Raw genomic sequence first — 25335 nt, 5'->3', positions numbered from 1 at the left:
ACTGCCACGGTGCCAGAGCTGCTCCTGGTTAGTGTGGTGCGTCCTTCAGGGACACAGAGCAAGGTGCACCACGAGGCAGAGCCTGACCTGGGTGAGCTGAGTGGGCGCAGGTGACCACCCCTGCTCCTTGCTCCTCCCTGCTATTCCTCTGCCCAGTGCCCACCTGGCCAGCAGACTGTGACTGTCCCTCTCCTGTCTCCTCCACTACCCCACCTCCCTGCCTGAGACCCCCGCCTTTCCCACCTTGCCTGCCTCTTCTCACCTCCTTCCCATGCCTTCCCCACTCCCATGTCCAAACCCTGCCTGCTCCCACCTGAGCGGGTGCCACCAGGACCTCCACACTCCTCTTCTGGATGCCCAGTCAGCTCTACCCCGAAAGGAGGGCAGGTTTCTGGGCTAAATGAGCTGCGCTGAGCTGATGGTTCTCACCCCAGAGTGGCTCCCCTGGGTGGCTCTTCCTGGACAAGGTGACTTCCTGGACAGAAACCCCAGGAGGTGGTCGAATTCCTAGGAGGGTGCTCCCAAGGAGGATGATCCTGTTCCTAGGAGGGCGCCCCTCCAGGAGGATCATCCTGTTCCTAGGAGGGTGCTCCCAAGGAGGATGATCCTGTTCCTAGGAGGGTGCTCCCTAGGAGGATCATCCTGTTCCTAGGAGGGTGCTCCCTAGGAGGATCATCCTGTTCCTAGGAGGGTGCTCCCTAGGAGGATCATCCTGTTCCTAAGAGGGTGCTCCCTAGGAGGATCATCCTGTTCCTAGGAGGATGCTCCCTAGGAGGATCATCCTGTTCCTAAGAGGGTGCTCCCTAGGAGGATCATCCTGTTCCTAAGAGGGTGCCCCTCCAGGAGGATCATCCTGTTCCTAAGAGGGCGCCCCTCCAGGAGGATCATCCTGTTCCTAAGAGGGCGCCCCTCCAGGAGGATCATCCTGTTCCTAAGAGGGCGCCCCTCCAGGAGGATCATCCTGTTCCTAGGAGGGCGCCCCTCCAGGAGGATCATCCTGTTTCTAAGAGGGTGCTCCCTAGGAGGATCATCCTGTTCCTAGGAGGGTGCCCCTCTAGGAGATGCTCCCGTTCCTAGGAGGGCCCCCTAAACAGTGGGGGAGTTCTCCACAGCAGCTTGCCCATCTGGCTGGGTGGCACAGGGTCATCCAGGGTCTTCTCTAGCCTGGCTGCCTGTGTGATCCCACATCTTAGTCAGCTCAGGGCATGCAGAAGCCACCCTAGTGACCATGCCCTCTGCCTAGGCCAGTCAGAACCAGCCTGGGCAGCTGACTGGGAAAGGAAGCTCTTGGAGCTCTGGGTCACTGACGGGTCAGGCTGGGTAGTGCTGTGGGTCTCGGGGTGTCCTCGGGGCTCTGGCCAGCCACCCCTGGCACTGGGCTGGCTGACTCTGAGCAGGGCCCACCCACTGCAGTGCCAGGCTGTTGGTGGGAGGGGCTCCAGGGGATGGAGCCCCTAGGTGGAGGCTGTGAGCAGCAGGGCTCACAGGAGAGGGACATCAGCAGCTGCAGGCCAGGGTGCAGCGCGGCCTGGCCCAGCCGGGCCCTCCAGTCCTTGAAGCAGGCTGAAACCCCCTCCTCACCTGTTGTCTTCTCGGATGGCCATGCCTGGGCTCTGCTGGGCTGTGCCGCTGCCCCCGAGCCCTCTCCCTTGTGCTCTGTGCCTCCACTCCTGTCTCCTCAGCACTGCAGACCCCAGGACCCCACCCCACTCCCCAGCGCCTTGCTCTCTCGCCTGGCTGCCCCGTGGCTTTGCTCTGCTTCGCAGCTCCGTGTCATGTTGTCGCCGGCCATGCTCTCACTGCTGCCGCTCAGCGTGCAGGGGTGGCCCGTGACTGCGGCCTCTGCTCCCTAGGGCCTTCGTGTACCTGAGCAACCTGCTGTACCCTGTGCCCCTGGTGCACCGCGTGGCCATCGTCAGTGAGAAGGGCGAGGTGAAGGGCTTCCTCCGTGTGGCCGTCCAGGCCATCTCAGGTGCGTGCAAGCTTGGGGTCCCTGAGGCTGTGCAGACAGAGGCCGAGGGCAGAGAAGGGCCTCATGGGCATCATGCGGTCAGTGTGGACCCGCCTCACCCAGACTGCTCATGGGCGGGGCCTGATGAAGTCCCCTGTGTCCAGATCTAGGCTCTGGCCTCCTGGACCCTCCTCAGCTGGCCCAGGCCATTCAGGCTAGACCCAGGGCTGCCTGAGCCCGCTCTGACTTGGACCCCCCTCAGGCAGCCCAGAGGGACCCAGAGATCCCTTAGCTCCTCCCTGCAGCCCCCCCAGGCTCCACAGCAGGGAGGGCCTGCAGACGGAGCTTCTGTTCACCTTTGCCCTCACCAGCCTCCTGGACTCCTCCGACCCCTCCCTCAGGTCCTTAGTCTCAGACACAGGCCTGTTCCCCTGGAGACTGCAGACCCTCCCTCATGTGGGTCTGGAAAGACAAGACCCTCACCCCTAAGAGGCACGACCCTCTCACTGGCCAGACACAGAAGCCTCTGGGCCCTCATCTCACTTGTAAGTGGGCTCAGGTCTTAATGCCTCCCACCTGGTAAGGATGTTGACAGACCAGGCGAGGACTTGGGCAAAGTGTGGCTGACCAGGCTTCAGGTCACAGGTGCTGGGCTGTGACGGCCTTCTCAGCCCTCCATCCTCTGGTCCCGCACTATGGACTTCCTCCCACAGGGGACCCCTCTCTTCCCTCAAAAAAGCCTGGGCTGCAGGGAGCACTGGGGAGAGAGTGCGGCAAACAAGAAAGCAGATGAGGGAGGACCTTGGGCTGCAAACTGGTTCCTGGCTGGGCACAACTGGGATGGAGGCTCCAAGTGTGGGTAGCGGGAGGAGCTGAGGTGGCCATCACCCTCCCAATGCTCACCTCCCAGTGCCCACCTCCCCAGGTGCCCACCTCCCTAGGTGCCCACCTCCCCAGGTGCTCTTCTTCCCAGGCACTTTTCTTCCCAGGTGCTCACCTCCCTAGGTGCCCACCTCCCAGGTGCCCACCTCCCCAGGTGCTTACCTCCTCCAGGTGCTCTCCTCCCCCAGATGGTCTTTTTCCCAGGTGCTCACCTCCCCAGGTGCTCTTCTTCCCAGGTGCTCACCTCCTCCAGGTGCTCTTCTTCCCAGGTGCCCCCTCCTCCAAGTGCTCACCTCCTCCAGGTGCTCTTCTTCCCAGGTGCTCACCTCCTCAAGTTGCTCACCTCCCCAGGTGCTCTTCTTCCCAGGTGCCCACCTCCTCCAGGTGCTCTTCTTCTCAGGTGCCCCCTCCTCCAGGTGCTCACCTCCTCCAGGTGCTCTTCTTCCCAGGTGCCCCCTCCTCCAGGTGCTCACCTCCTCCAGGTGCTCACCTCCCCAGGTGCTCTTCTTCCCAGGTGCTCACCTCCTCCAGGTGCTCACCTCCCCAGGTGCTCTTCTTCCCAGGTGCTCACCTCCTCAAGGTGCTCACCTCCCCAGGTGCTCTTCTTCCCAGGTGCCCACCTCCTCCAGGTGCTCTTCTTCTCAGGTGCCCCCTCCTCTAGGTGCTCACCTCCTCCAGGTGCTCACCTCCTCAGGTGCTCTTCTTCCCAGGTGCTCACCTCCTCCAGGTGCTCTTCTTCCCAGGTGCCCCCTCCTTCAGGTGCTCACCTCCTCCAGGTGCTCACCTCCCCAGGTGCTCTTCTTCCCAGGTGCTCACCTCCCCAGGTGCTCTTCTTCCCAGGTGCTCACCTCCTCCAGGTGCTCTTCTTCCCAGGTCCCCCCTCCTCCAGGTGCCCCCTCCTCCAGGTGCCCCCTCCTCCAGGTGCTCACCTCCTCCAGGTGCTCACCTCCTCCAGGTGCTCACCTCCCCAGGTGCTCTTCTTCCCAGGTGCCCACCTCCTCCAGGTGCTCTTCTTCTCAGGTGCCCCCTCCTCCAGGTGCTCACCTCCTCCAGGTGCTCACCTCCTCAGGTGCTCTTCTTCCCAGGTGCTCACCTCCTCCAGGTGCTCTTCTTCCCAGGTGCCCCCTCCTCCAGGTGCTCACCTCCTCCAGGTGCTCACCTCCCCAGGTGCTCTTCTTCCCAGGTGCTCACCTCCCCAGGTGCTCTTCTTCCCAGGTGCTCACCTCCTCCAGGTGCTCTTCTTCCCAGGTGCCCCCTCCTCCAGGTGCTCACCTCCTCCAGGTGCTCTTCTTCCCAGGTGCCCCCTCCTCCAGGTGCTCTTCTTCTCAGGTGCCCCCTCCCCAGGGGCCCACCTCTTCAGATGCTCATATCCTTTACCCTCAGAAGTTCCAAACCCACTCTGAGATGGAATCCCTTCTGCCCTGACATTGTGGCCACTTTGGGTGTCGATTGCACGGGTCACCTAGCCCTGTAGGCAGTCTCACAAGCTGGTGGTGCCCAGTGCTCCTGCAGCACCTCTTGGCAGCCCAGGCGCCCCCATTGCTGCCACGTAAACGTGATGCCCTCGTGACTCCTGTGGGCTGAGACCTCAGGACCCATCTGAGGAGTGAGGCTGGAGCAGGGAGGCAGTGAAGGTGCGCTGAGGAGGGCCAGAAAACAGGTCCCACACCTGCCCAGGCCCCTCCAGGAATGTGGGGCGTTGCTGGAGCCCCTTGCTCAGGGATGCTGGGGACATCCAGTGCTAGCCCTCCCCTTCAGAAGTGGCTCCCATCCACCCCAGGCCTCCGTCCATGTCTGCCCTGCTAGCTCCTGTCCTCATGGGCAAAGCTGAGCCAGGCTGGCTACTTCCTGCCGCTGTCGTCTACTGAGATGGGGCCATGCCAGAGGCCATGGGCTGGCCCACTCCTCGTGGAGGTCCACTGTTGCCCTGCTCTGCCCTTGGTGGGGGAGGCCTCGCGGGAGCTGGTGAAGGACTGAGCTGGAGCCTGAGCTCAGAAGGTCCCTCCTGGGTGGCCACCACACCCTGTGGGCGAGGCCTGCCTGCGCTTCCTGGATGAGGGGAGGTCTTTAGGAAGGCGTGAGGAGTCTGGAGACCAGGCCAGTCCCCAGGTTAGTCAGGAAACGAGGCTGAAACAGGCTCTTGCCTGACCTATGCAGACAGCCTACCACTGGATCAGTCTTTAAGTGATGCCTAGTGTTTACCCTTGTGTGACTGTGGGAAGGGAACTTGGGAGAGGCAGGCACCTGCCTCGGCTGTCACAGAAGCCACCAAGCTGTGCACCTGCAGCCATGGCAAAGGTTGGCTCATCTGCTGAGCCCCGTTAGGGCAGTCTCTGGCCAGCACTGGGCCATGGCAGAACAGAGCTACGAGGCCTTGGGCAGGGGGTGAAGAGGAGGGCAGTGTGACAGTCCCCTGTCCTGTACCTGGCTAAGGGAGGTCAGCAGTCTTGCAGCAGTCAGCGGCCTGGGGGACTGGGAGGCCAACAGAACCTAGCTCAGGGGTCTTTGAGCCATAGTAAAGAGTTTGGGTCTTGTCCCAAGCACAAAGAGAAACCACCGGGAGCTTTGAAGGCCATGGTCAGCTGATGGCCATCCTGGGGCCACTGAGCGTCCAGATGGCTGCCACAGTGACTTTTCGTGGGTCGTGGCATGGGCTCTGCCCCAGCATCTGGGTGGGGTCAGCGTCAGGTTTTGACAACATAGTTGTGGTGACAAGGACATGGCCATGTGCAGGCTCCTGGGCAGCTACTGCCCAGGTCATTGTGCCTAGTCGCCACCCTGGTTGTTACTGAACTGTGGCTGGCGATGTTGGCTGTCCCTAGAGCAGGTAATCTGGCCATCGGTCCTGGTTCCATGTCTGGCCCCAGGCCCTCGATCTGGCTCTGTCCACCACGGGGACCGGCTGGACCCAGCACCTCCTTGGTTCCTCTTGCAGCTGACGAAGAGGCCCCTGATTATGGCTCTGGTGTCCGCCAGTCAGGAACCGCTAAGATCTCCTTTGACGACCAGCATTTCGAGAAGGTACAGTGTGCTTTGGCCCTACACAGCGGGGGCACCATCCCACCCAACCCCAGGTGCCCGCTGCCGGCCCCCTGGGCTCTGGGTCTCCTTGGCTCTCTCCTTGCGTCCTCAAGCACAGGCCTGTCCAGTCTTGCTTTCTACAGCGTGCAATGCCCCTGCTCTGGCTCCCATCCATCCTCCTGGCCTTTCCTGTGTCTTACAGCAGAGGATGGAGTTGGGGGTGGGATGAGCTCTGGGGGGACGTGCCCAGGGCCCCTTCTCTTGAGCTGGCTCTTCTCTGGGTTCCTGCAGCACGTGGTTTTCCCACCCCACCTTACCCGCCTCCCCTGCCTCCCCAACTCTGCACCTTTGAGAACGAGGGAGGCCCTGCTGGGGTCACCCACCTCTAGCCTCGTGGAGAGGGACCAGACTCAGGGCTCCCTCTTCTGCTCCCAGGAGATAAGAGAAGAGGGGACGGTCTCTTGATGACCGGCTCGGGTCTCATCTTTCCTTAGACTGTCTTCTGCCCTGTGCCTGCCTGGCTGCCCTGTCACTGGGGCCACCCCTCAGCACACTGAGCAGGGTGTGAGTTTCCCTCTCTTGGAGGGGTCGTCAGTGCTAGGAATTCCCAGCAGCAGGTGGTCACCTGTGTCCTGCCCATGGAAAGGGCCGCAGCTGAGGGGACAGAACTCAAGTCCACAGCTGCTGCTGCCCTCTCCCGAAGGCCTGTCTCCTGTTCCTTCCAAGATGGCTTGTGCCTCAGTAGGTCTAGCCTGCAGTCACAGAGGGGAGGCAGGCTGAGGAGGGGGCTCCCCACCCATGGCAGGGCAGGCGTACCCAGGCGCACACCCTCCCGTGGGCGGCGTGGGGCAGGGCCACCTGGAGCTCCCCACTCCCAGGCCAACGCTGTGCTCTGCAGTTTCAGTCCGAGTCCTGTGCTGGGGTGGGCCTGGCCCGCTCAGGGACCTCTCAGGAAGAGCTGCGCATTGTGGAAGGCCAGGGCCAGGGCGCAGACGCTGGGCCCTCGGCCGATGAGGTCAACAACAACACCTGCTCAGGTAGGTGACCCCACCCAGGGACGTGGCGCCCTGAGGCTGGGGCTCTGAGACTGGCCGCCAGCCCCACCCATGTAGCCGTGGACGGCCTGGAGACCCCTTGCTCTCTGCTGACTCCCAGCAGCGGTGTCCCCAGAAGGTCTCCTGCTGGACAGCCCTGAGAAAGCCGTCCTGGACGGGTCCCTGGATGCGGCCCTGGACCACCTGCGCCTGGGTAGCACGTTCACTTTCCGTGTGACTGTCCTGCAGGCGTCCAGCATCTCTGCCGAATACGCTGACATCTTCTGCCAGTTTAAGTGAGCCTGTCCTCCATCCCAGGCTGCCTCCATCCCAGGCTGCCCTATTGTCTGTCCCCAGGCTGCCCTGTCCTTCATCCCCTGGGTAGCCCTTCCCTCTGTCCCCAGGCTGCCCTGCCCTCTGTCCCCAGGCTGTCCTGCCCTCTGTCCCCAGGCTGCCCTATCCTCTGTCCCCAGACTGACCTGCCCTCTGTCCCCAGGCTGACCTGCCCTCTGTCCACAGACTGTCCTGTCCTCTGTCCCCAGGCTGCCCTGTCCTCTGTCCCCAGGCTGCCCTGTCCTCTTTCCCCAGGCTGTCCTGTCCTCTGTCCCCAGGCTGTCCTGCCCTCTGTCCCCAGGCTGCCCTGTCCTCTGTCCTAGGCTGCCCTGTCCTCTGTCCTCTGGGCTGCCCTTCCCCTGTCCCCCAGGCTGCCCTGTCCTCTGTCCTCTGGGCTGCCCTCCCCCTGTCCCCCAGGCTGCCCTGTCCTCTGTCCTCTGGGCTGCCCTCCCCCTGTCCCCCAGGCTGCCCTGCCCTCTGTCCTAGGCTGCCCTCCCCCTGCCCCCAGGCTGCCCTGCCTTCTGTCCCTTAACGGTCAGGACAGGAGCTTGGAGGAGGCTCTCGGGCCAGGGCACAAGCCAAGCACAGGCTGGGGCTGCGAAGGCAGGAGAGCTTTCCCATGCACAGGCCTGTGGTCCCTGCCCGGGCCCCCCACCAAGTGCGCTCCCCCCCGCAGCTTCATCCACCGCCACGACGAGGCCTTCTCCACGGAGCCCCTGAAGAACACGGGCCGGGGCCCCCCGCTCGGCTTCTACCACGTCCAGAACGTACGTCCTGAGACCCGGCCGCTCCCCTCGCCCCGAGTCCGGCTCCGGACGGCGCTGTGCACTCCCTCCCTCTCTGAGCAGCTCAGTTGGACACTGCTTCCAGTGCCCTGTGGGGTGGGCCTGCGGCTGGGTAGCAGGGCAGCAGGAGCCCCGAAGAGCAGACGCAGGCACAGCGTGTCCAGGGAGGTCCTGGCTGGGGTGTGCTGAGGGCTCAGGGACCCGGCACGGGCAGCCCTGCCCGGGTAGGGTCAGAGTGGAGGCAGGCCCACGGAGGGCCACGGATGTCTGAGCACAGTGAGGGACCAGGAGAGCCGCAGGCAGGAGGGAGGCCCAGTGAGCAGCAAGGGGCTGAGAGGTGGGGGAGAGCTGACCTGGTGATGGTGAGAGCCACCAGGTGGCCAGCATCCAAGGGCCAGGCCCAGGAGTGCACGTCTGGCTGGCTGCTGTGACACCAGCTCACAGCAACTCGTTGTCCTGGTTCTGGAGGCTGGAAGCCCGAGATCCAGGTGGCAGCAGGGTGGCTGCCCCTGGGGCCTCTCCCCGTGTCTGTGCAGGTCCCCCAGGCACATTGGACCTTACTCTATTGGTCATTCACATAAACAGTTGCGTCCCGAGGCCCTGGGGTCGGTACTTATGTGCAGGAATCTGGGGGGTGCACATTCACCCCATAAGGTAGTGAGTGGGCAGGCAAGGCTGGCACAAGAGCCCTTGGCCCGGTCTCCTTCTCAAGCTCCGAGTTCTGAAGAGCAGCTGAGCTGTGCGGCCCCAGATGCCTTGGGGACAGTGGCCAGGGCTGCCCACTGGTGCCTGGCCTGAGTGTGTTTGGGGAGGAGAGGTCAAGTTGGCCCCTGGTGGGCAAGGGTGGGCCAGCGGGTGCCCCCAGAGCCTGGCTCGTGCCTGAGGCGGAGTGCTTTCTGATGTCCAGATCGCGGTGGAGGTGACCAGGTCCTTCATCGAGTACATCAGGAGCCAGCCCATTGTGTTCGAGGTCTTTGGCCACTACCAGCAGCACCCATTCCCGCCTCTCTGCAAGGATGTGCTCAGGTCAGCGCCAGGCCCATGGGAGGGCCACGCCCAGCGTCCTGCCTACAGCTTCTTGTGCAGCACTTGCAGGCTGCAGAGCCCATGCGCCTCTGACCCCTCCCGTCTGCCCCAGAGGCCACTGACCTGGGGCCTGCAGGACTCAGGGTGGCCTGGACAGAGCTCTGGCTTCTGTCTCAGAACTGAGGAGGGGTTCTGAAAAAGTGTCAGTTCTGGGAACTTGGCCTCCAGCGGAGCATGAGTAGTGTCCAGGATGCTGTCCAGTATTTCCATCTGGGGACATCCATCCACTCCTCACCCCATGTAGCCTCCTGGGGGCTCAGAAAGACAGAGCTGGGACAGTCTTTCCTGGACCCTGAGAGTGGGCGTCTACCTCACCCTGGGCCCCAGAGGGTGGGATAGAGGCCTCTGGGCCAGGCTGAGCGCTCCTGGACACTCACGTGGGAGACCTGTGCACGATGTCGGCAGCCCAGACCTTCCCAGCTCTGTCTCCCCTCCACTGTGGAGTGGGACCAGAGCTGGGGGCCTCCCTGGCACCAAGGGGAGAGGGGGTGCTGGATGCCAGGATTCATCTGCCCTGGAGAAGTCAGGGATCTTCTGTCCTGAAGCCTCTGGGCTGGCCACCAGAGTCCACCCTCCTGGTTTTTGGTGGCCTTGGGCCTCTGGGACAGAGCCTGGGGTCCTGGGGGTCCTCTCTTCCATCCACACAGGTCCAGGGCCTGAGATCAGGCCTTTCCTGGGCCTGATGGGAGAGAGGGCAGCAGGGACAGACGTGGGGCCAGCGGCCAGCCAGGCGCCAGGCTGCAGAGTCCCCTCACGCGGCCTCTCTTTCTCCACAGCCCCCTGAGGCCCTCCCGCCGACACTTCCCTCGGGTCATGCCGCTGTCCAAGCCAGGTATGCCGGGGTCTCCTGGCTCACCAGGGCCAGTGCCTGGGCTCGGGCCGGCCGTGAGGGACCCTGCTGTGAGGCGGGGTCTTGCAGGCTGGGGACACTGTGGAGGGGCCTTCCACGCCCGTGGCTCCTGTGCTGCTGTCTGCCCCAGTCTGCGGGCAGACATTGGGATCCACGGTTGTCAGGTGAATCAGTGAGCTCTCAGATGGGACTTGACAGAGGAAGGACTTTGTGAGGGGCCCCTGGGGCACAGGAGCTGGACACAAGTGAAGAGCCAGTGGGGACCGAGGTGGGGCCTGCTGGGCCAGGTGCCGCAGGCTGTGGCTGAAGCCTCGGGCCAGGCAGCACAGAGAGGCCCCTGAGCTCAGGCTCTGCCGCCGGCTGGGTTCCTCGGCAAGGGCACGTGCCTGGGTGTGTGAGGCCATGTGTTCCTCCCACCTGGGTCACAGAGAAAGCCAGGGGACATGTCTGCTCCCAAGTCCAGTGCAGGTTGACCCCTCAGTCTGACTGTGCCAGGCTTGGCTGCTGGGCTTTTCTCTTGAGGACAGGGCAGGTGCCTTGCCACCTTGGTGGACGCCCCACCGTGCCCTCACATGTGGCAGGTCAGGGGTCCATCATGTGTGTCCTTCCTGCCCCCAGTGCCTGCTACCAAGCTCAGCACGCTGACCCGGCCCTGCCCGGGGCCCTGCCACTGCAAGTACGACCTGCTGGTCTACTTCGAGATCTGCGAGCTGGAGGCCAATGGCGAGTGAGTGCCACGCACAGCTCCCCCCCCCCCCCCGGGGGGACGGGTCCCCAGGACCTCGTGGAGGGTGGGGGAGGAGGGGCCGGGGTGAGCCTGGGGGTTCCCAGCACCAGCTGTCCTCTGGGCAGGGCTCGCAGGTGGCTGTGTGGGTGGCCGCCTTGGTGCTGGGGAAGGTGCAGGAGGCCCCTGCCTCAGGCGTGTGGCTGACAGACAGTCTTGGGGCTGGTGGCCTGACAGGGCTGAGCACCTGGTCACGGACCCAGGGTTGGCTCAGGGCTGGGGCTGGCGGTGGCAGGCGTGGAGGGCTGTCAGAGGTGGCCAAGGACTGTGGAAGAAGAGGGGGGAGGCGGAGGGAGCCAGGTTCCCAGGCCACGGTGCAGGGTGGGCCTGCCCGTGCTCTGAGCCGGCTGTGGCTGGGTGAGCAGGGGGGCGGAGGGCAGGCCTGAGCTTGGCTGTGTGGTGGGACAGGAGCCCTGCACGGGGAGCGTCAGAGCTCTGCTGTGACTTTTCAGGGACTCGTCACCTCCCTGCTGTGGGCAGGGCTTGGGGGTGATGGTCAAGGAGGCATGGCCTGGCTTTTAGTGCCCAGCTAACTGTCCGCTGAACAGGGTTCCACCTGTGGGCATGGCTTCCTGTTCCCGCGCCGTCCGCCCTGGGACCAGGGCGTGCTGCGGGCGGGGCTGGAGGAGCCGGCAGCTCACGCCTCTCTCTCCAGCTACATCCCTGCTGTGGTGGACCACCGTGGCGGCATGCCCTGCATGGGGACCTTCCTGCTCCACCAGGTGAGAAGCCCCGCCAGCCCCCACAGTGCTCCCACCTGCCCTGGCCCCACGTGGAGCTGGGCTCTGACTGTCCCCACTCCCGGTGCCCCGCAGGGCATCCAGAGGCGGATAACCGTGACTCTGCTGCACGAGACGGGCAGCCACATCCGCTGGAAGGAAGTGCGTGAGCTGGTCGTGGGTGAGTGGGGCACCGGGCTGCCTCAGGGCTGGGCTGGGTGTGCCCCTGATGCTGTGTGGCCTGGCTAAGTCCTGAAACCTCTCTGTGCTGCAGCCCCTTGGCTGAAAAGAAGAGCCTTGGACCTGGTGATGATTCCCAAATTCCTACCTAACCTGTGTCAGGATTCTGGGGCTGTGGGCACCACGTGCCACTCACGAGGTGGCTTCACGGTGCTCTGGAGGCTGGAAGTCCCAGATGGATGCTCTCTGGCCTGCCTGCCTGACCTGGCTGTGGGTGGCAGGGCCATCCCGGTCTCTGGCTGTGGGAGGGACCACGCAGAGCTGTTCTCCAGGCAGGCCTGTCTGCCCAGGCAACTCCAGAGCACCCACCACTCCTGGGACCTCAGCCTCCCGTCACCTGCAGTGACCCCTGTACACAGGTGGCAGTCTGGTCCTGCGTGGGGCTGGGAATCCAGGGTGAATGCTTCGGGGAAACCCATGCAGCTTGGCCACCGCAACAGTCTTGGAGTTTCTCGTGACTTCTTGTGTTCACCTATCAGATGCTTCCTTCCTCTTCTCACTCTGGGGCACAGACAGGTGTCCCTCTCAGTGTGTGACTGAGTGAGCCCCACCCCTGCCTCTTGGTGGCAGGGCAGGGTCGGGGCTCAGGGACCCTATCCCTTGCTCTTTGTCCCAGAGTCAGCCATGGGCAGGGAGGTTCCTGGGGCACCAGGGAAAATGCTTACTTTATGACCTTTGTGTCTAATTTCACACGAGTCAGAACAAGCATGAGATGTCAGATCCGGCTAGACCTGAAAGAGTGAACCAATCCAAAGGCAGAGATCAGGCCCAACACAGCTGGCCTCTGAACCTGGCCATCTTGGGTGGATGTTGGCATCCTGGGCCCAGTGCCTGCACCCTGGAGGGGCAGGGAGGGGTCTGCACACAGCTCTGTCCTTATTGGCCATAGGGTCTGTCCTCGCCCAGGTCCCTCCAGTTCGGATGCATACCCTGAGCCCACCCCGTGATCCAGCTTTCAAAACGTGGACACTGGTGTCCCCCATGGGGAAGGGTAGGACTGAAAGGGATCAGGGAGACCCTGGAGTTCACAGGCCCGTCTAGAAGCATCAGGCTCTGCCTCTGGGGTTCTCCAACCAGCAGGCCTCCACTGGCCATGGTGGTTCACAGCACATCGCCTTCTGGAGGCAGTGGACTTTGCTGTTGGCCCTTAGGACCCGGGATCCCTGTTCACAGCCTCCCCCAGCTCGGGTCCCTCCCCAAAGGCTGGGAGGGGCCAGCAAAAGGGGCGGGGACAGGAGAGACCCTGGGGCAGTGCTGAGCTCTGGGTCAGTGGGTCCCTTGAGGCTGGGGAGGGTTGGAGGGCAGGTGACTAGGGAGCAGGACCCCAGTCCAGCCCCCACCCGTCCCTGTCCTGACCAGAGGTGCTCAGCAGACTCCCCACAGGCAGAGCTCTGCCATCTTCAGGGCTGAGGTCCTGCTCTGGGCCCCTCCCTGTCATGGGCACCCAAGTCCTGGAGGGCCCTGGCATAGGAGGGCACGTTGCAGGAGCCCACACCCACCTCTTCCCAGAACCCAGTGCTGCAAAGCACAGGTCAGAGCAACAGGGCAGTGTGGCCCCGTGTGCAGACACATCCTGGCCATTTCCAGGGGTGGCAGAGGAGTGGAGCGGCCACTCGCTCCCACTGGCTCGGTGTGAGCCATCCGTCTGCTCCTTCGCGTGAGCGTGGCGTTCAATCCGTTGGAGGAAGCTGCCTACCTCAGGCACGGGCGACATCCAGGTGCAGGTCCCAGGGTCTCTGTGGGAAGTGCCAGCCCAGGGAGCTCAGGCCGGCCCTGCTCGTTTCTCTCTCCTTTACTGTTATTTTTAAGCATAAAAAGAAGCAGGAGCCTCTCCCCTGGCTAAGCTCTTCCCAGCAGGTGTGAGGCCTGTGCACTCTAGGTAGGCAGGTAGGGTCTATCAGAAGGTGCAGGAAAGCCATCGCAGGGCAGTGGCTGGCCAGGGCCCAACCTCCCTGTGCCCCTGGTGCCCTGACCATCCCGCCGCCCTGGCAGCTGCTCACTAACCGGGCTCCACCCCTGCCCCCTGCTGGCCTTCCGGGGAAGTGATACCTGTCAACGGTCCCTCCTGCAGGTCGCATCCGAAACACTCCAGAGACGGACGAGTCCCTGATCGACCCCAATATCTTGTCCCTCAACATCCTGTCATCTGGTTACGTCCACCCAGCCCAGGATGACCGGTGAGTCCCTGAGGGGTGGGCTCTCGGTGGGCTCTGCTCCTGACTCCCTGGAGACAGACCCAGCCAGCACCCAGCCCTGTGGCCTCTGCTGACACAGCCCTCATGTGTCTGGCCCCAGCACCTTCCTGCCCTCCTTTCTGACACCAGTGGAAGGTGCGTGAGTGGGGCTGGTGGCCTCCGGCCTCTTGCCTAGTGGAGACCTCGTCATGGCTCACGCCACCGTGACACCAGGCAGAGGGCTCCTCCAGCGTGGGCTTGGAGGAGGAGCCGGGTCCTGTCTTCAGGAAGTCCACAGCATGGGACAGTGGGTGGACCAGCAGACCCTGCTCCCAAGGTCCAACCCAGGGTGGGCACTCTGGGACCTGTCAGGTCCTGGGATGGGGTCCCAGAGCTGGTGGCCCAGCAGCTCAGGGTGGAGGTATGACCCCAGGACTCTGCTTGTCACATGCTTCTCATCAACGAGCAGTTTCTTCCTAAGTTCCTGGGGTGATCAAGATCTTTGCAGCATGGATGGGTGCAGCCCTGGCATCTGGGCAGTGGAGGGGCCCCTGAGCCTCGGGGACATTCTGGCTGGCCTGTGGGGGTTTGACAGGATGGGCAGAATGTGAGAGAGGTGGCATCTGAGGCTGACTGGTGTCGGGGACTGTGGGAGCCACCCTCCTCAGGGGCATGTCCAGCTAGGCGTGACTGTCCAGAGGGTTTGTAGGAAATCTGGTAGGGGCCCGAGCCCAGCCAGGCTGTCCCCGAGGGCCCAGCACACTGGAGCCATGCTCTCACCCTTGGAGACTGAGCTGGGAGCTGTTCGAAGGAAGAGAGGCTTTGAGGGCCGGGTGTGCTTGGAGACCAGTGAGGGGCCATATCCCTGCCAGGGAGCCTGGCCCGCAGGATGGGTCCCCTGGGGGACGGCGCAGTGCCCCACTCCCAGGGCCAGAGAGAGCTGCATCTTCAGACACCCAGGACAGGACAGGCGGGGTCAGCCCCAGGCACCAGGAGTAACCGGGCAGCTTCAGGTGGAGCCAGGGCAGTGGAGACACCCCCACCAGAGGGCAGTGGGGACAGTGGACAGGGTGACAGGGTGGAGGCGGAGACCTTGATGAGCAGCTGCGGCTCTGATGCTCATCCTGCTGGCACCTCGCAGAGCTGACCTGGGCCTTGTCCAGAGGGTGGGGCCAGCTGGGCGTTCGCGCCTACAGATGGCACCAGGAAGGGCAGGCTGGGGTCACGGCCAGCAGGGGAGGGAGGCAGCAGTGGGGTGGGCCGGAGCGTGGGCCTTCCTCTGTCCTCAGTCTCCTGCCACCACGAGACTGCACCCCTAGGAGGCATGTGGGTGTGGGTGCTGCCCGTGGGGTGTGGGCCACCATGCCTGTCTTGGGGGAGCAGAACCTAGGGGGAAGGGTGGGGGTCTGGAGGGCCTGTCTGCCTCTGAGTGGTACTTTGGGGCCTGGGAGATGACCTCATTCCCCGACCTCTGACCCCTCCTTTGTGCAGGCCACGCCAGGATCCTCAGGCAGGGAGTGAAGGAGGCAGGAGGAGGTGTGGGTGGGAGTGTCCTCCTCCCACCTCTGCCCGCCCTGCTGTCTCCTTGTGCTGAGGGCTGTATCTCCAGGGTCTCCTGTCCTCCTCTGGCCAGCCTGGCTGCTAAGGGCTGCTCTGGTGGCCTTGGCCCTGGCTAAGCTGAGGGTGATGTAGGATGTGCCTGCTGGACCTCAAGCAGAAGGGCTTGGCTACACAGGCTCTGCCCACTCCTGGGGTCCAGGAACCTGTCGCTGAAGGGTTTCAGTCCTGCTCCTGGGGGGTGAGCAGTGAGGGTGGGCCCAGTCCTGTGCCTGGGGTGAGCCCTGGGTCCCAGGATGGGGGCAGGCACGTCCAGGGGTGGAGTGTAGACTGGCCCGGATGCTTCCTCCCTTGCTTGGCTCCCAACCCTGCTGGTGCTTCCCTGGCACCCCATCCCAAGAAGGATTTTCCTCAGCTGGTGGCCCCAGGCAGGCACAGCCTGTGACTCCCTCCTGGAGGGCCTGCATGGGCCAGGGCTTTCCGAGAATGGACTCCATGGTGGGCGGGGCTGTCCCAGCTCTGTCCCCGGGCCTCGGGCTGCCCGAGCGCTTGGCCATGGCTTCAGCCTCCCCCACCGCCCCTGCTCCCAGCTCCATGCTTTGCAGCCTCCCTGGCTCAGAGTGGGTCTGCCAGCCACAGGTGCCTCCCCTGCTGCCCCGTGCTGCTGCCCCCGTTGCTGTCCCCACACCCCATGACCTGCACTAACCTCTGACTGTTTGTGTTTTGCAGGCAGTTTCTTGATTCGGACATACCTAGGTATCAGTCATGTCCCTGGTTTCCTCTTGGCCTCTCCCCTCCCTCCTTCCCTGATTGCCCACACAACCCTGAACATTTAATTTCCAGCTTTTTGATTCTTATAAACTTGCTCACCATTCCCTCCTGTTTCTCCACTTTGTTACTTTATTTCCTTGGAATATGGTTCTGGTTTTCTTTGCTCCTCCCCTATGGCTGAGTGCTCCCTGCCCCTCTTAATTGTGGCTGCTCCGTAGTTCCCTGCCTTGTAGATGCTGGCTGGCCTCTTCCTCCCACAGCCTTGCCCACCCCCTGCTGACACCCCATCCTGGCCGCAGTGGGCACAGGTGTCTCCTGCATGCAGGTCAGGCTGCCTTCGGCTGCCCCAGTGCGCAAGGGCCAGGCCCTCCCTGCAAGGGCCATGGTGGGCAGAGCCAAAGTGCAGGGACCAAGTCATTAGGCAGCTCACATCCCGCTGTCCCACAGCTGCCGAGCCCCTTGCCTGGCCAGGCCAGAGGAGGGATGCACTCCAGGCTCCTGGCCTGCTTGTGGCCAAGCCTTACACTTTGGAAGTGGCAGGCAGCGAGTTCATGGAGACCAGTGGGTCCCTGGGTTTGGCTTGTTCCAGATTCAAACCCACTGAAGGCACAGAAGCTGCAGCTGCGCTCCCTGGCCAAAGGGCCCCCACCCTTCCTTGACTTGGTTCAGGGGCTCAGGAAGGCCCTGAGATGGCCTCAAGTCCCTGACCGAGGCTTTGTTAAAGGGGCATTCCAAAAGCCAGTCCGCAGCATCCCCTTCCCGGCCTGTGGGGTAGTGGCCAGGGCTTCGTGGTGATCATTTTGTGGAGGGGCTGTTTTGAAGCCATGAACATTTGAGTCTTTAAGCTATCTAGCCAGAAAGTATTGGCCCTCTCCCTGGACAGAGCCCCAGGGCAGGGTGGACACAGCCAGGACTTCTTGAGGTTCTGTCCTTATCAGATCATGGTGGCGATGAGCCAGTACAGGTAGTGGCCTGACTGTGTGCCAAGTAACTAGCTGAGGGCCCACGGAGCCTGGAAGGCACCCCACGGGGTCATGGGACACGGCCTGCCCTGGGGCGTGCACATGGATGTGTCTGCCTAGTGAGCACATCTCCCTCAAAGGCTGCTGGGGGCCTGGAGCTGGGTGAGGCAGAGCCCCGCCCAGGGACAGCTACAGAGGTGGCCACTCCCAAGAAGGGGCACAGCCCACAGTGCCCTGGGTAGGCCTCGCTCTCCTGTCCTGCGGTCATCTGGGGCAGGCTTGCTGGAGGAGGTGGCCTGCTGCCTCGTCCTAGAGGTGAGCTGGCCTGGCTCAGGCTTCCTGGGCTCAGAATTATCTGGGGCTGGGAGCCTGTCTTTGGTATCCCGGGCTTTGGAAGCTTCCAGTCCTGTCGTTGTGGCATTCTGTATTTTGTTCCGTTATGTCTGTCCAGTGTTCAGGTTTGAGGGTGTTGGGGGGTCCCAGGTAAGCCCCACTGCCCACACCTGGGCCTCCAGGAAGGCTCTGGGTGAGGCAAGCAGCAGAGGAAGGCGTTTCCTCCTCAGCAAGCCCCAGGCCTCCTGCGGCGCGTGCCCTGTACTCAGCAAGGGGACCGGGGCCCTCCTGTGACTGGTGCCCTTCCTGAGATGAGCTTGTCAGTCCTCAGGGGACGGCAGGTCTGGGACTTCAAGAAGAGGCCTCAAGGTTGGGGTGGGGGAGGTCAGAGCTCCAAGACAGCCTCCTCCCTGGACCCAGTTCTGTGGGCTGGGTGCCCCTGTGGTGGGCAGTGCTGCTAACCAGCAGGTGACGGGTGTGGGGGAGTGGGCAGGGACCCTGAGGCCACCAGACTGAGCCCTGCTGGTTGTAGGAGTGGCCAAGTCTGCAACTCCGATTTCCTTTCTCGGAGGCGAGCAGGACAGCTGTTGGCCCAGGGTGCGGTGGGGTAGGCAGGCGGCGCGGGGTTGGCAGTGTGGCACAGGAACCTGCCTGCTGTGGTCCTGCTTCCTAACTAGCCTGGCAGCTCCCTGCTCAGCTCCTGGGAAAGACTGCAGGGAGACGCTGCAGGTCACACACGCAGACCTCAGGGGCCAGGACGAGGTGGCAGCATCGTGTGCCCTGGGCTCCATGTGCTGCCTGCCCCGCGTGGAGGAGCCAGCGTGGGTGGCCCGAGGGGCAGCGAGGTCTGTGGGCAGTTCTCCCCAGACCACCCCAGGCGGCCGACAGCAGCTCAGGGCTCAGCTCCCCTCCCCTCCCACCAGACGTGGAGCTGGGCATCTGTGAGCAGCCCTGCCCGAGGGCGGGACCTCCTCCAACCTCCTGGGGGGCCCAGACACAGGGTCCCATGGACCTCAGTGTCCCCTCCTGCCCTTCCACACATGGCCCACAGCCATTGCTGGCTCAGCTGTCCATCCCTCGGTCCTGCAAGCCACAGGGAAATGCAGGGCCACACAGGAAGCTGTCTGTCCAGGAAGTTCAAAGCCTGGCCAAGGTGCTCACCCACCCCTCCCTCAGGCAGAACGCTGACCAGCAGGCCTTGTCCTGGAACAGGTGGCCCTTCCTCAGGGTCCCAGTGTTGTGATGACTGAGGGAGGGCCGGGCAGGGGTCCCTGGTGGGCAGGCTGCACTGGGGAGGAACTGAGCCAGGACATGAAGGAGTCTGATTGTGGGCCAAAAAGGGGACGGGAGAGCGGGGAGGCGTCCTGGCCAGGCCAGCCAGGCCACGGCCCTGCACTTCAGGATCCCTCTCCAAGGCTGCAGCCTCTGCGGCCAAGCCCTCAGGCGACCACTGGAGCAGAATGAAGGCAGCCTCCCAGCTGGTGTACCCCTCGGGTAGGAAGCCACTGCCACCCTGCCCTACTGCTGGGGGTGGCCTCTGGCGGGTGGAGTCAGGACGAGGCCACAGCCTGCTTTTTCGGCACCTGCTGGTTGTCCTGGTGGGAGGGGCAGGGCACAGCTCCTCCAGCCACGCTCCCTCCGTCTGGCGTGTCTGCCATCTCTGACCTGCCTGATCTACTGAGCACGCGTGTCCAGCCAGGCGTGGAGCTCTTGAGGAGAGAGGGTGTTCTCTGGCTTGTCGGAGGGCCCAGCATCGTTCAGCGCAGGTTCGCGGCGTGAATCTGCAGACAGGCAGGGGCATGCAGCAGAGGACAGCATGCTGATCTGCAGATATCGGGGCGCTGCCTGGGACTCCCCAGGGGAGGGACACAGGCAGGGTGGGGGCTTGGAATGGCCTTACCAGCACTCGGGCCCAGGGACTGGCCACTGGTGGTGGGCTTGGGAAGGGCCTGTCCCTGCCCTGGGCCTGCTTCCCAGCTATAGAGCAGGCAGGTTTGGAGGGTCTGCAGGATGACGGGCACGGCAGAGCTGCCGGTGAAGCCCTACAGGGCCAGCCCAGGTCCTCTGTCCACAGGACACCCTCCAGCGTTTCTGCCTCCGTGGGTTGGGGTGCACGCCCTTTACAGTGGGTATGAGGATCGTTGGCCCACTGTTACTACAACATGGCAGATACCCGAGGCTGGGTGGCGGATAGAGGGAAGAGGTTTATTGTGGCTCGTGGTTCTGGCCTGTGGTTGTGGGGCTGCCTCTGGTGATGGCCTTCTGCTGATGGAGTCCCAAGGTGGCAGGGGCACCATGCGACAAGAGACAGGAGGTGCACGTGTGTGTTCTGGAACATTACAAAGCTCCTAGGGCTCAGTCTGGGGCTCTATCCAATGTCCTGATCTAACAGCAGTCACCCCGAAGGCCCTGCCTCTGAACACCGTGGTCAGTTATCTCTACACTCTGAGACCCCCAGGGGGGCTGAGCTTCAGCACGGCGAGCCTCTGGGGCACTCCATCTGGAGCCCGCCCGCAGCATAGAGTTTGGCTGCATTTGAGTTGGGCAGAGTGCGGCTTCAGGTGTGGGCACAGGCCCCTTCCTGGGTGGCTTGATGCACAGAGGTCCCCTGCAGGCCCTGGGTCCACTCGGGCAGTGGGTGTCCTGTGGCCTCTGAGGCCCTCCCAGACCTGCTCCTGAGGTTTGCTGTGTGGGAGACTGGCCACCTCTCAGCTTCTCTGGGCCTTAGTTTGCTGCCCTGTGGTTGAGGTGCTGAGCCCAGTTCCCACTTGGTGCCCCCATCACCCCTGCCCCACCCTGTCCACCCTCGGCCATCGCCTCAGGTCAGGGTGCACACTCCCTCTGCGGAGGCTTCAGGGGCAGAGGGCAGTTGGCAATATTGCTGAAGACCTCCCTGCCTGGCCTTCCCGGTCTGCTGCCTGGGACCTGGGAGCTGTGGCTGTGCAGCTGGTGGAGATACCTGTGTGTGCAGGGCCTCCTGAGCAGAGTGGATGGCCTCTGAGGCCCAGGGCTGACCACCAGTGTGGAAGTCACCAGTGGGCAGCATCATGACTGTGTCCATGTTGGACCCTGGTCCAGTGGCCACCTGGGTGCTGGGGGATGGTGCACTGGTCTGGGAAGGTCCAACCCTGGCTGTGGACATACCCATGGCTGCCTCACAAGAGACCCCAGGTCAGCTCTCAGAGCACCTGGCTTGCTGCAGTCTGAGCAGCTTGAGGCCCTGGACCTGGACTGCAGGCTCCTTCACCCAGGCCCATGGGCAGAGTCCACCCCATCCCCAGAAGTGTCCCCAGAGGGCATTACCAGGTTCATTCCTCGGGTGTGATCTTCTCAGGGTGGAGGGCAAGGGCCCCAGGACAGGGCAGGCAGGGGCTCCTGAGCTGGGCGGGAGGGCACAGAGGAGGGCCGTGCCTGCACAGGCAGACTCGCAGCAGAGAAGCTGTCCAGGGGCTTGGTGGCTTCAAGGCAGGTTGGTCTCTTGGGCCCAGCAGGAGGCTGGGCTGGTGGTCCCCTGGTCCAGGCCTGACCCAGGCACAGAGACAGTGATGGTCAGCCCCTCTTCTCTCCTTGGTCACGCATTAGCTGCTGAATCCGAAGACTTCTGGGTCAAGTAGGGACAGCCACCGCCCCTCAGGCAGATAAGCAGAGGGCAGGTGTGCTGAACTCCGAGGCCTCGTGGCAGGGAGGTGGGCAGGTGTGCTGAACTCCGAGGCCACGTGGCAGGGAGGTGGCTCTGCGCACTCCAGGTGGGCAGTTTGGAGGCCTTCACTCTGGGCCAGGCTGCGCTAGGCACCAGCTCTGGCCTGCAGGCCTGGCCACAGAGGGCCCAACCTCTGGGCCAGCTGGGGACTGCCCCAGACTCCGCTGCAGGCCTGGGGCAGGGCCTCTCAGGGCCAGGCTGGGGCTGCGGGTGTGGGAGGCGTGCCTGGGGTGGCATCTGACTCTTGCTCTCTTCTGTGTGTGTGTGTCCTGGCACCACTCAGCCTGTCCTTCGGAAATGACACTAGGTACAGCCCACTCTTCTTGCCACCCTCGCCTGCTGTTCCCTCAGCTCTGTCTACTCCCTTTCTCCTCTGGTGTCCACCTGCTCTGTGCCCCCTTCTGGTCGCCCGCTGTCCCCACTTCCCCTGGACCTCTCCCTGGCTCTGTGTGCCCAATGGCGGCCCCGCCCTGGTCCCTGACCCGAGGCCCCCGTGCCCTGCACCCAGGCTGGGCCGAGCAGGAGACATGCTGCCTGCTGTCTGTCAGTGTGTCTGCACTGGCCCTTGAGAGGGTGCTTGCGTGGAAAGGGGTGACTACAGGTGGCCGTTGGGCCTGAGGTACTCCTGCCCACGTGGGCACCTGGCCTAGGAGGGCTCGGATCTGCAGAAGGAAATCGCTCAATATGAACCTGAGGGGCCCCGGAGCAGGGTGGGGCCCTGTGGGGGGCTCGAAGTCCTGGCTTCCTGGGGCTGCCCTAGCTGCCCTGGGCAGGGGCTGGGGGCCACTGTCCAAGGTGCTGCTCATCCTCTCCAGGTTAGAGAGCAGGGACGGAGCAGAGCCCACGGTCCTGTGTTCCCAGGGAGCCACTCCTGTGGGAGTCCAAGACACCACTGCCACTGGCCACCTGGCCCCATTCCAAGCATCCTCCCCAGAGCGCTGGGTGGATAGCGAGTTGTCGAGGGGGAGACGGTCATGGAGGTTTTGGCAAACTGGGCACCTTCCCTTCAGGCCTGGAGCGGGACAGTGGCAACTCCTTACTCAGAGTGAGGCTGCGATGGGCCAGACTGCCACCCCTCCACTCCCTCCTCCCCTCCTGTTCCTCCCCAGCCCTCTCCTGCCCACCTGTGCCTTCCTCCCATTTCCCCTCCTCCCCACCCTCCTCCTCTCCTCCCCTCCTCCCCACCCCTCCTCCCTTTCTCCCCATCCCTCCTTCCTCTTCTCCCCATCCCTCCACCCCTCCTCCCCATCCCTCCCCACTCCTCCTTTCCTCCCCATCCCTCCTCCCAGTCCCTCTTGGCTCACCATCTAGACTCCCATCCCACCTCCCTCCTCCTCCCTCCTCTTATCTGTCCACATGGAGCTGAGGAAACTGGAGCTGGCCACACAGGAGCCACTATGCAGCCTCCAACCTGAGTAAGGAGAGGCTTGACCCTCCTGGCATTGCTGCCTGGGCTCCTGGACCCTGGCTCCAGCGGCTCTCCCTGTCTTGCCGCACCTCTGTCTGTTTGCATGTCCCCCATCCCTCCTGGGAGCGACCTGCACCATTATCCGCGGCATTTCTTCTGTTTCCTTCCAGGACCTTCTACCAGTTTGAGGCAGCCTGGGACAGCTCCATGCACAACTCTCTTCTGCTGAACCGCGTCACCCCCTACCGGGAGAAGATCTACATGACCCTGTCCGCCTACATTGAGGCAAGAGGCCTATGACCAGGGCAGTCCCCCAAGCTGAGTGGAGACAGAGGGGCCATGGGGGTGCTTGGCACCGGGCAGTCCCGGTTGGTCCTGTTCTCAGAGGACAGATGAGTCCTTGAGTCAAACCCAGGTGCCTTTATTGGTGATGCTCACAACTGACCCACTCCAGAATCCGCAGCCTGTGGGTTTTGTCCTTGAGATTGTGCGATTACTGCAGAGCCACCAGACGTTGCAGTTATGTCCAGGTGGCTCCAAAACAAGCACCCACCTGCACTGTCTTTGCTCCCAGGGTCTGCAGCAACAGCCTACAGCCAGATTCTGGCTGTGGCCTCTCCTTGCAACCCAGCTGGAGGCTGGGAGGTTCAGTAGTGAGGGAGCAGGAGGGTTGGGGCGGTGGGGGCTGGGCAAGGACACCCCCTCTCCTTGGGACTGAGTCATTCAGCTATAAACGGGGTGCCCTGGCCACCTCCGTGAGTTGGTAGCGAGGTCAACCTGAGAGGACACTGGCAGGCCGTACCCAGCAGGCACTGGGACACAGGACCTGTGCCTGGCCTGGTCAGTCAGCCCATCACCTGCAGAGAAGTGAGTCCCTGTGCATTTCAGAGTTAGAACCTGGGTCAGGGTCAGGGTCTGCTTTGAGGCTCAGAGGCCGCGGCCCCAGCAGGGGGCAGGCGGGGTCTGGCTCACAGCAGGAGCAGATGCCCCCGGGGTCAGGGCCACAGGGGTCCCTGGAGGCCAGGCTATCATCAGAGCAGGCTCCTGAGCCCCAGGAAAGCTGGGCAGGGACTCAGAGCCAGAGCACCTGGCGTCCCTGTGTCCACTCAGCCACACTGCCCGCCTGCTGCAGATGGACAACTGCACCCAGCCTGCCATCATCACCAAGGACTTCTGCATGGTCTTCTACTCCCGCGACGCCAAGCTGCCCGCCTCGCGCTCCATCCGGAACCTGTTTGGCAGCGGGAGCCTGCGAGCCGCGGAGGGGTGAGCCTACGGGGTGGGCAGCAGGCAGCCTGGTCAGCCGCCCTGATGGGCTGAGAACCACACTGGACTCTGCAGAGCAGCCCTGGTGTGGCCCGCTCTGGTCTGCACTGGGGGGACTTGTGTCTGGAAGGTTCAAGACCAGCACACTCGGGCCAGCTCCCTGTGCTTAGATCCCTTCTGCTGGCCCTGACAGGGGCCAGGGAGGCCACAGGTGCATGGTGGGGGACCTGGCCCTGTGAGGGGCCCAAGGGATCCTGGCCAGCCTGCAGGGGGGCCTGTGCCCACCTGGGGTTTACTTGGGGTCACCCCTGCCAGTGCCCTGGCTCCCAGGACCACAGGGTCTGTGCTGCTGGGACTGTCCACTGTACACGAGGGTCCTCCGGGAGACTGGAGTGCCCGAGGGAGTCAGTCAGGCAGGACCAGGGTCTTGCTTGTGCTCAGCACCCCTGCGTCCTGGGGGTGGAGGAAAAGCCAGGACAGCAGGGTGGTGAGGAGGGCTGTCCTCTGCAGTGGTGGGACGACCCTGCAGACGTGGTCACCTTTGGTGGGCGTTCCTGAGATCCACCTCTGTCCAGGCTCCCCTGAGCACAGCCTGGAGCAAGCTTGGGGGTCAGGACTTAGTGACCTCAAGGGCCAGCAGTGGTCATCAGGGAGGTTGCCTGGTATGGGGTGCCACTGTCTGCAAGGCCTGTCTCCATGGGGGGCTGTGCTGGTGTCCTTGGTAGAACTGGTGTCTCAGAAACAGGGGATGCCCCCCTGGGGTGCAGGGCCTGGGGAACTGGTGATGCCAACTCCAGGGATGTGGGGCCAATGTGCTTGCCCCCCAGCATCAACCCCGTGGGGACAAAATCGAGGCCCCTACGGGCTCCTGGCTTCGCGTCTGGGCCCCTGGGCACCCAAATGGGGGCTTCCAGTATGTCCTTCATCCGGGAGCCTCAGGGCCTGAGGCGGAACTTCCTAGACGGGCTGCAACTGCCAGAGCTGGACTCTCACCACCCGTGATGGGTGCCTGCTTAGGCGGTCACAGACTTGTGCCCACAGTGTGAGAGTCCGGGCCAGCCTGTCTGCCTATCCCACCCTGGTGACGCTCCCCCCCTGCTCCCTGCAGCAACCGAGTGACCGGCATCTATGAGCTCAGCCTGTGCCATGTGGCCGATGCAGGCAGCCCAGGTAGGCGGCCACCCTGCTCTCCTGCGGATCAAGCCAGGGCCCTGGGTCACTGGCTGCTTGGCCTCTGCTCCCTCTGGGGAGACCTTAGCTAACCTGGGTCCCCTTACCTGCAAAATGCACATGCTCAGCTTGAGGCCTCAGGTCATGCTCAAATGGAGGCGTGGGCAGGGGGTGAGCTGGCCCCTGCGACTGCCCGGAACTGAGCCTCTAGGGCTTCCCTGCCAGGGAAGCTGATCTTGATCCTAGAGGGGAGGGGTTTCAGTGGCTGGGGCTCCCTGGTGGGTGGGAGGAGCCTGGCAGCCCTCAGGA

General features: G+C 63.5%; 1 protein-coding gene across 29 annotated transcripts in view; it reads left to right on the top strand.

Moving 5' to 3' along the window:
* KIF1A (kinesin family member 1A) overlaps positions 1-25335 on the top strand; it is a 96952-nt gene that overhangs the window by 64047 nt on the left and 7570 nt on the right. For 7 of the 29 annotated variants that reach the window (XM_079131319.1, XM_079131317.1, XM_079131293.1 and 4 more), the window contains 16 exons: positions 1854-1972; positions 5769-5854; positions 6753-6891; positions 7010-7184; positions 7898-7988; positions 8914-9032; positions 9869-9924; positions 10561-10669; positions 11382-11448; positions 11542-11626; positions 13757-13862; positions 16146-16172; positions 21466-21489; positions 22761-22875; positions 23723-23856; positions 24965-25026. In XM_079131319.1, the coding sequence (XP_078987445.1) occupies positions 1854-1972; positions 5769-5854; positions 6753-6891; positions 7010-7184; positions 7898-7988; positions 8914-9032; positions 9869-9924; positions 10561-10669; positions 11382-11448; positions 11542-11626; positions 13757-13862; positions 16146-16172; positions 21466-21489; positions 22761-22875; positions 23723-23856; positions 24965-25026 (1514 nt within the window). The remainder of the gene's footprint in view (positions 1-1853; positions 1973-5768; positions 5855-6752; positions 6892-7009; positions 7185-7897; positions 7989-8913; positions 9033-9868; positions 9925-10560; positions 10670-11381; positions 11449-11541; positions 11627-13756; positions 13863-16145; positions 16173-21465; positions 21490-22760; positions 22876-23722; positions 23857-24964; positions 25027-25335) is intronic. The other 22 variants (XM_079131318.1, XM_079131299.1, XM_079131300.1 and 19 more) reach the window with 5 other exon arrangements.

Source organism: Sciurus vulgaris (assembly GCF_902686455.1).
Source record: "Sciurus vulgaris genome assembly, chromosome: 3".
Lineage (NCBI taxonomy): Eukaryota > Metazoa > Chordata > Mammalia > Rodentia > Sciuridae > Sciurus > Sciurus vulgaris.
This window is presented reverse-complemented; position numbering and strand designations above follow the sequence as displayed.